Raw genomic sequence first — 10,097 nt, forward strand, 5'->3', positions numbered from 1 at the left:
TGAGGCTGGATGAAGTAATGTATTTGGAAACAGTTTGAAAAATCACAAAAATGCTGAATACATGAGAAGCTGACAAAGTTGCTAGCCCTGTGGGAAAACAGAAGCAAAAAGGAAAACAAGTCTGGCATACTTTAAAGGTAATAGTATACATAGTACAAGCAATATTTTTTTGACCCATCCCTTGCTTCCTTTTCTTATCAACTATCCTTCATCAGCTCTGTCTCTTTTTGCAAAAGAGATTATGGTCCTCCACTCAATTGTCAGGAAAGATTTCTTTAAGCAAAAGTTGATGAAGTCTGTTTTAATCTTTTGAGATCTAGGAGCCTTTTATCAAAGATTATAAAATTCTGTTCTTTGTTTTCAACTACATTTGACTGATTAGCTCTCTCAAGGCAATTGATACTGATGTCTATTTAAAGCCAAGTTCATAGGAGCATAGAATTTGGAACTAGAAGAAACAATCAAGTTCATTTTAGGAAGGAGAAAATTAAGACCCAAAAAAGTTAAGTAAATTACCCAAAAATATGCAGTAGCACTAGAGCCAGAATTCAAACCCAGACTCCCTGATTCCAAATCTAGTTCCCTTGTTACTATCCCACAGCATTTCTTTCAATTTTACTGGGTGTGTTATGCCACAGTTCTCTTTAACTGTCCTGACTCAGTTTCCCTGTACGAGTTTCCCTTGTCTGTTTCCTTAACTGTTCTGTCTCAATCTCTTTAGTTGTAAATCCCCCTCTGACCCAGTAAGACTGAGGACTATTTGTTCTAAAGTTATAAATTAGCAAGATAAACAAGAGAATAGACCTCCTGACTCTTTTGTGTCCTCAAGAATTTACAATATCCCTCTAAAATATTCCAAGATATCTCATTGATATCTTTATTTCTTTGTATTGAGACATCCTGTCTCTGGGTTCTTAGAATTTGTGGCCTCCCCCATTTTGATAGAGGTTTTCCCTCACTTCTTACCCCTTCCTTTGTTTAGAGAAAAGGTATTTAAGAAGTTGGGGTTCCTCCATTCATTGCTGGAGGCTGGCAGCTGGCAGCTGTATGCTGGACGCTGGATTCTTTGGGATGACAGTCTCCTCCAGCCCTGGGACCAACATGGATTCCTTGGTCCCAGTATATCTTTATCTCTGTCTGACTGGATAATTTGAGATGAGAGTCCTGTCCAGTCAATCTTACTCTCCCATTAATAAAATATTAAAAACTCTCTAATCTCTCTCCTGCCTCAGTTTCTCCGGCATTACAGGTATAGATGTTTTGTATATATCATAGGCTTGTTTTGCCTTTAAAGTAGCTGCACTGATTTTCTTCTGGCTCAAACTGTTTTATAACCAAAGCTTCAGACACATTTGGGACAATTGATTCCTTAGACTGGTTTAAGCTTATTTATACAATTACACACACACACAGAGTCAGAGAAAGTTTCTTCAGCCATTCTGATCCCTTACTTCCCTTTAGAAATGTATCTTAAAAAAAAAAAAGTATTTGGAAAATAAAGGTCTGCACAGTTACATAAGCTCTAAATGAATAAATGGTCTTATTCTTCCTCTTCCTTTCTCACTAAATTAATTCACATAGCTGTTTATTTGACATAGATGTTGCCAGGGTGTCCACAATGCATAAAACTATGAATAAGCATTACTCTTAATTGTAACTGTAAGACTTTTCTTCCCTGGCATTAAACAAATTGACAGTTTTACTGCATTATGCTAGAACTTCATATGCAATTTTTCTGAGTGATTCTTCTAATATAAAAATACTTTGTTTTAAAAGGAAATAGTTCATTTAAAGATATGGATGAACATGAAAAATGTGGCAAATTAAATGATGAAATAGGATTTGTTTTTTAGATTATGTAGAATGTCACAAATAAAAGTGAAGCAAATTTGGGAAGTTTGTCCCTCTAAGTGTGTCTAGTACTCAGTGTCTCATCTCTTGCTCTTACTTTCTATATAAAACTCAATTAAGAGTTTTGATATAGTTACAAAGGAGGAAAGTGATGTGGGTAGTGCTGGCCAGTTTTGAATCTTTAAATCTTAGGAAAATTTATAGATGTAGCTGTCTCCTTGTGTGACTCACGAAGAAGTCAGCTTTGACTTTAATTCATAGAATTGCCCAAGCAGCTTCTGCCAGGCTCCCTTCACTTCCTTATTCCTCACACTATAAATTAGAGGATTCAGCATGGGTATTAAAAGGGCATAGAACAGTGAGATCATCTTCTCCTGAAGGATATTGGGGGTTGAGTGGGGCTGAATGTAAGTGAAAATGGTCATTCCATAGCACAGAGTCACCACTGTCAGGTGGGAAGCACAAGTTTGAAAGGCTTTCTTTCTTCCCTCTGTGGATTGAATCTTCAGGATAGTGGAGATGATCTTGATATAGGACAGCAGGACCAGCGAGAACGGGGTCATGAGTAGGATAATACTAGAAGCCATAATTGCCACCTCATTGGAAGATGTGTCCACACAGGCCAATCTGACTATAGCTAAGAGCTCACATGATATGTGATCAATGACATGATTTGTGCACATGGGAAGTTGGAAGGTGATGGCAGTCTGCATGAGAGAGTTCAGGGAACCACTGACCCAGGAGGCAGCTACTAGCTTGGTACACAGGCCCACATGCATGATGGCTGAATAACGCAGAGGGTTACAAACTGCTACATAGCGGTCATAGGCCATTGTTGCCAACAAAACAAATTCAATCCCCCCTAGACCCAGAGAGAAAAACAGTTGGGCAGCACAGCTCACACGTGGAATTGTTTTCTCTTCTTCCAGGAAGTGTGCCAGCATCTGGGGGACAATACTTGTAGCATATGAGACATCAACAAGGTTGAGGTTGGTGAGGAAGAAGTACATGGGAGTATGCAGCCTGGAATCCAGCCTGATGAGAATGATGATTAGGATGTTTCCAAATAAAGTCAGAAGGTAAATGGACAGGAAAAGAACAAAGAGCAAGATCTGGGTCTTCAAGTCACTAGACAGCCCCAGGAGAATGAATGAATTCACCCACGTCTGATTGTCTTTTCCCATTAAATGGTGAAAGGCAATCTGCAGGGAGAAGCAGAAAGAGGAGAGATCAGAGAATTTGAAAATCAAGGTTTTCAAAGCAGTATGTTTCTATTGCACCAGGATTTTTTGTTGAATATCTCTGTTTGGAACAAGTAGCTTAATGGGTTCCAAAAGAATGTGGTTGGAAGAAATAGAATAAGTATTGGTCTCCTGTATAAGGATGTGTCCAAATCATCTGGTTAACCATTTTGAAGGAATGTTGCCTAACAGATTCCTCACTATGTAGGGAGATTGATTAGAATAAATTAGACTGATTAGATGAAAGTCTCTTCCAAATGTGATTGTGAATTTAGTCCCTGTAAGCATTAGTTTCACTCCATTTCATGATTACTGACTTAACTTTTTACCTGGACCAATGCACTTAAACTTCCTCCTTCAGCACCATCACTTTAGATCTCATCTGTCATCCACTAACTTATGAATTTTCAATCTTTCTTTTAATAGTGATTTTTTTTCCTGCCAATCTAAAAGGATATTTGGATAATCCAATTAAAAAAAAAAAAAACTTTCTTCACTCTAATATCAAGTCCTCTCTCCCCTCTTCTATTATCAATCTTCAAGAAAGAAAAGGCTAAATTTACTTTTCAATAACTTTAACACATATTTATTAAGCCTCTAGTGTATGCAGAAAATGACATTAGACCTTTGTGCAAAAATAAAATTTATGCACCTTTTGTCTTTATAGCATTCACAGTGAGTAAACAGAATCCTTTTAGGCATTGATGAATCAGCTTGAAATGAGAATAGAGAAAAAGCATTATATAAGGTGATGATACTAGACTCACAAAGTGCTTTAATTTTTGATTATAAGAAATTCTTTTCAGTTTCCTAATGTGTAAGGGGTATCTATAATACCTCTATCATTTAAATTGAGAATAATTTTATCAATATTATGGAGAAAATGAGTCCAATTATTATCCATATTTATTGAATACAGAAGGGAATAAAAGAAGAGCTTATGATTAAATATTACATAAAAGGGAAGATATAATCATCAATGTGATAAAGAACTCTTTGAAGATAAGATTAAAGCAGCTGTAGAGAAAAAAGCTATTCTGTTATAACCATGTACAGTGTTCTGTATACAGATGACATGCTGCTGGTCTGAGGGCAAGAGGAAATGTGACATAACAGAGAGTACTGAATTTAAACCAAGAAGATACATAATAAATGCCTAACAAATAGTTTGACTGACTGAGCAACATACCTGAGTTCAAATTCCATCTCTGATACTAGCTTTATGACAATGACCAATTTAAACTCTCAATTTCCTCATCTGGAAAATAGTGAAGACTACTTCACAAGGTGGTTGTGAGAATCAGATGAAAAAAACATGTAAAATGATTGGTTAACACTAAAGTGTTATATAAATGTCAGTTATTTAAAATGGTGATTTTTATCTAATTTTGTACTGAAAACAGTGGATGTGGGGCAAGATGATGGAATTTGGCTGAGCTCTTCCCAGTTTCCTTCAGAATCAACAATATCAAGTTTCTGAATGGATTGTAGAGAGACAGAACCTACAAATATTTAGAGTGAAACAATTTTCCAGCTTAAGTTATCTTGAAAAGACTTCAGAAAAATTCTCTCTCACTTGGACAGGAGGGAATATGGTCCAGCAGAAGTGTGATAAGGAAATCTAGTGGGAGGCTTTTAGCCAAGATACAGACCAGTAGCACTGGCCCTTCTGTTCTGACTTAGAGTTCCAGTGGCTTAGGAGGCCATCTGGGAGACCTTCAACCCAAGCTTAGAAGGCAAATTCTGAGTTCCCCCATAACTACCAGTTAGGATTAGTCCAGGTCAACCCAACACAGTGGGATTATTATCTGCCCCAGCACAAAAAGGCAATGAGAAGCCACTTTTCCCCTGCAAAAGAAGTTTGGGACAATTTCCCCTATATCTTAGGAGAAGAGTTCAACTTTTAAAAATGAGAAAACAAGCAAAAAGAGCCATAACCATAAAAAGTTACGGAAACCCAGAAGAGGGCAGCAATGGCAAAATAGCTACATGTGAAGTGTCAGAAGGAGGTTATGAACTGGTGTCAGGATCAAAAGGTAGTCTTGGAAGAGCTCAAAAAGGATTTTAAAAATCAAGCAAGAGAGATAGCAAGAAGAGGAAAGAAATGAGAGTTATGTAGAAATTTGTCCGATCCTATAGAGAACTAAGAAGGGAAAAGGTGGGGGAGGGGGAAGCAATAACAAAAGTTAACAAAGAGGGAGAGCAGACTGAGAGAGATGGTGATCAGAAGCAAAATTGTGATGAGAAGGGAAAGAAGGAAAGAAGAGAGAAAAGTATAAATGGGGAAAATATGACAGAGGCAGAGGGAAGTAGAGTCATTAATCATAACTGTAAATATGAATGTGATGAACTCTCTTATAAACCAGAAGTGGATAGCAAAGTGGATTAAAAGTTAGAACCCTACAATATGTTGTTTACAAGAAAAACATTTGAAACAGAGAGATATATACACAAAATAAAAGTAAAAGACTGGAGCAGAATATTTTATGCTTTAGCTGAAGTAGGAAAAAAAAAGCAGGGAAAGCAATCCTGATCTTAGATGAAGCAAAAGTCAAAGCATATCTAATTAAAAGAGATAAAGAAAGGAATTTTACCTTGCTATAAGGCAGCATAAATAATGAAGTAATATCAATAATCAAACAATAAACAATAAATATATGTACCAAGTGGTATAGCATCTAAATTCTTAGAGAAGAAATTAAGTGAGTTGCAAGAAGAAATAGACAGCAAAATTATACTTATGGGGGATTTCAATCTCTCTCAGAACTAGATAAATCTAACCACAAAACTAAAAAGATAGAAGTTAAGGAGGTGAATAGAATTTTAGGAAAGTTAGTTATAATAAGACCTCTGGAGTAAATTGAATGGGAATAGAAAGAAATAAACCTTTTTTCTCAGTGGTACATGGCACATAGCAAAAATTGACCATATTTTAAGGCATTAAAAACCTTATAACAAATTCAAAAAGGCAGAAACATTAAATGTATCTTTTTCAGATAATGATGCAATAAAAATTAAGGACCAAATATGGAAAAATAGACCAAAAGTTAATTGTAAACTAAATAGCTTAATCCTAAAAAATGAGTAGGTCAAAAGACAAATCATAGGAACAATCAATAATTTCATCCAAGAGACAAAAAAGAGACAACAATCTTAAAAGTTATGGGATGCAACCAAAGCAATCTTATGGAAAATTTCATATTTCTAGAAGCTTATATGAATAAAATAGAGAAAGATATCAATAAATTGAGTGTGCTTTTAAAACAACTAGAAAAAGAATAAATTAAAAAACCCAAATAAATACCAGATTAGAAATTCTGAAAAATGAGAGATTAATCAAATTGAAAGAGAACTATTGTCCTAATAAATAAAATTAAGTCACTTTTATGAAAAATGAAAAACAAAAACCTAAAAGATAAAACCAAACTATCAATATTGAAAAAGGTGAACTTACCCTCAATGAAGAGGGCATTTAAGCAATAATTAGTAGCTATTTTGCTCAATTGTAGGCCAATACATCTGACAATCTAAACAAAATAGATGAATAGTCACACAAATGTAAATTGTCCAAATTAACAGAAGAAGGAATAAAATACTAAATAAGCCCATTTTAGAAAAAAGAAACAACTCCATAAGAAAAAAATCTCCAAGGGGCAGATGAACTTCTTAGTGAATCCTACCAAACATTTAAAGAACAATTAATTCAATTACTGTATAAATTATTTGGGAAAATGGGCAAGAAAGCAATCTTACCAAATTGCTTTTATAACATAGATATGGTGTTGATACTTAAACTAGTAAGAGCCAAAATAGAGAAAGAAAATTATAGACCAATTTCCCTAAATAATATTGATGCAAAAATCTTAAATAAAATATTAACAAAAAGATTACAGCAATCTATCACCAGGATAACACACTATGACCAAATGGAATAGATGCTAAGAATGCAGGGTTGGTTCAATATTAGGAAAACTTTCAGCATAATTGACCATATCAATAATAAAACTAACAGAAATCATGATTATCAATAAATGCAGAAAAATCATTTGACAAAATACAACACCAATTCCTAATTTAAAAAAAAATAGAGATAATAAGAATAAATTAAGTTTTACTTAGAATGAAAAGGAGCATCTATCTAAAACTATCAGTAATCATTATGTGTAATGGGGATAAGATAGAAACATTCCCACTAAGATTAGGGGTGAATCAAGGATGTCCATTATCACCACTATAAATTGCTATTGTACTAGAATATTAGCTTTAACAATAAGAGAAGAAAAATAAATTGAAGAAATTAGAGTAAGCTTTGAGAAAACAAAACTATCACTCTTTGCAGATGATATTATGGTATAGTCAGAGAGTCCTAAAGAATCAACTAAAAAAACCATTTGAAAAAATTAACAATTGTAGTAAAGTTGCAGAATATAAAATAAATCATATAGCATGTGATATATATATATATATATATATATATATAAAATCATCAGCATGTCTATATATCACCAACAAAACCAAGCATCAAGAAGTAGAAAGAGAAATTCCATTTAAACTAACTTTAGACAATATAAAATCTACCTGTCAGGAGAAACCCATATTTGAAAAATATCAATTGCTCCTTGGTAGGCCAAACTGTTTAATAAAAAAGACAATTCTGTCTAAATAAATTTACTTTATTCAGTATGAAACCAAACAGCCAAAACTTATTTTATAAAAGCTAGGAAAAAAAATAACAAAATACATCTGAAAGAACAAAAGGTCAAGAATATCAAGGAAACTAATGGGGAAAAATGCAAAGGATGCTGGCCTAGCTGTACCAGACCTAAAACTGTATTATAAACTTAACTCTAATTGCCATGCAAAACAAACAAACAAACAAAATGAATGTTGAAAACTATATATGTATCTGGAGAAATAAAATACTATTGAGGAAATAAATTATACTGAATCTTTATAACAGTATTAAACACAGAGATCTGAATGGGTTTTCCCTCAAAATTTCCCAGTAGAAGTGATGATTAATTATAATTGGTTATATATTGCTAAAATTACAAAATTTGGAATCATAAGCTACCTTAGAGCTCATTGAAGCCAACCTTTACATTTATATATTGGGTAACGTTTTCCAAAAAATGTCTCAAAAAGGCATATTTGTTGAAGTATAGGAGGGATAAAAAAGAACTTATGGTTAATGTCAAATAAAAGAGAAAAATACAACAATCCTACAATAATAAGTTGGAATAAGACATAAAGGAGCTGTGGAAGAAAAAGTCATTCTGTCAACACTTGCCTATTATTCCATAGGTAGTAATAGGGGAGGGATTTGAACTCAGGTCATTCAATCCCCAATGCAATATTTTCTCCACTGTGTCTTCATTTCTGCAATGTTAATTTTCTTTACTTAATTCCTCTTAGAAAAGAATAACAAATGAAAATTCTTCTTAGAAAAGAATAACAAATAAAAATTCTTCTTAGAAAAGAATAACAAATGAAAATTCTTCTTAGAAAAGAATAATAAATAGGAAAATAGAATGAATACACACACACACACACACACACACACACACACACTCCTTGTTTATCAGTGATTCAATACAGGGTGCTAGGTGACAAATGGATTAGTAGCTAGACTTTGGTTCAAAAACTATGATGATACTTATTACCTGAATGATCATGGCAAATCCCTTGCTCTCTGAATTTCAGTTTGGTTTAACCAGATGATCTCTTTTTTTACCTTCTAGCTCAAAACTCTATTATTTAAGAAAACTGGATGAGATTCAATAATACTACCATCATTTTATCTTTGATTTCTGGAGTTGGTAAGCTAAACTAGCAATTAGAAGACTGGCATATCTTCATGAAAATGTTCATCTGCTGACAAGACACATTTCTTTGTAAATCTCTCTATATAATATCTATTTCAACTTTAGGCCTTTTTCTTGACTAGACCTCAGTTGGTATTTTGGCAGCAGTTTTTTCAGCATAGCTTTTGAATTTCCCTGTTATATAATCAAGAGTTAGTGATTAAAAGTCTATATTTTCTTTTAAATCTTTACCTATTTACATAGCTGGCATCCTAATACCAGTACCCTGAGAAAAACTAGGTTTTAGTTAAAAAAAAAAAAAAGAAAAGAAAAAGAAAAACGCATGCACAGTAGAAAAGAGAAGAACTTTGTTTTTTGTGCCTCCTTCTATATATAATACATAAGCTATTTGGATAATGCTGTTTTGACCCTTATTTTCTCCTATAAGAAAAGACTGCTCATTTATTCATTCTCAGCCAATCTAGCATTGCTAGTCTTACCCTATATGATGATCCCTTCTTTCCATAGTTATCCTCTATCTTGAAATAGCTGGTTTTCATTCTCAGACTAATAATTTAGTTTTCCATTTCACTGACAAAATTGTCAAATGATTGCTCACTGTATTTAGTTCCTTTTCACCGATTTCCTTTTTATTCCTCTATAATTTATTTTGTCTTCCTTTTGAGGGTCTCCCTTTTCACAAATCTCTTTATTCTCCTTGCATTTGTCCCAATATATGACACTGTTAAACACTTCTCTTCTCTAATCATCATACTTGTTCTTTTCTTGTTTTCTTTATTAACTGTTCTTTCTTGTTCTTATTAACTGACTCCTTTAGTTTCTTCCTAAGTCCTTAACCATGAGTATTAACCACATTTCTATCCTCAGTTGTATCTTTTTTGTTGTTTTCTATATATTCTCTCAGAACTTTCTTAATGTCAAAATTTATAAAGTAATTATGTTTATAAATCTCAGATATAGCCAAATAAAGGTATTTCTCAAATATCTCTGAATGTCCATTGAATATTTGTCCTTGAATTCATTATTTGCAATATATGATTGCAACATATTTAAATTGTTATTTTCCCCCAAAACCAGATCTACTTCCTATTTTGAATTTAAGAGCACATAAAATGAACACCCTATTTAAAAAAAAAAATGTACGAATATTCTCCTACTGATTCAGAACTGAAACCTTGGA

At 33.4% G+C, this 10,097-nt stretch overlaps 1 protein-coding gene across 1 annotated transcript; it reads right to left on the minus strand.

The window, feature by feature from the left end:
- Window positions 1–2,078: 2,078 nt before the first annotated feature.
- On the minus strand, window positions 2,079–3,035 carry LOC127538250 (olfactory receptor-like protein OLF3). The gene has a single exon (XM_051961911.1). The coding sequence runs from the start codon at window positions 3,033–3,035 to the stop codon at window positions 2,079–2,081; it is 957 nt and encodes a 318-aa protein (XP_051817871.1).
- Between the last annotated feature and the right edge of the window lie 7,062 nt (window positions 3,036–10,097).

This window comes from Antechinus flavipes, chromosome 5 (genome assembly GCF_016432865.1).
Source record: "Antechinus flavipes isolate AdamAnt ecotype Samford, QLD, Australia chromosome 5, AdamAnt_v2, whole genome shotgun sequence".
Taxonomy (NCBI): domain Eukaryota; kingdom Metazoa; phylum Chordata; class Mammalia; order Dasyuromorphia; family Dasyuridae; genus Antechinus; species Antechinus flavipes.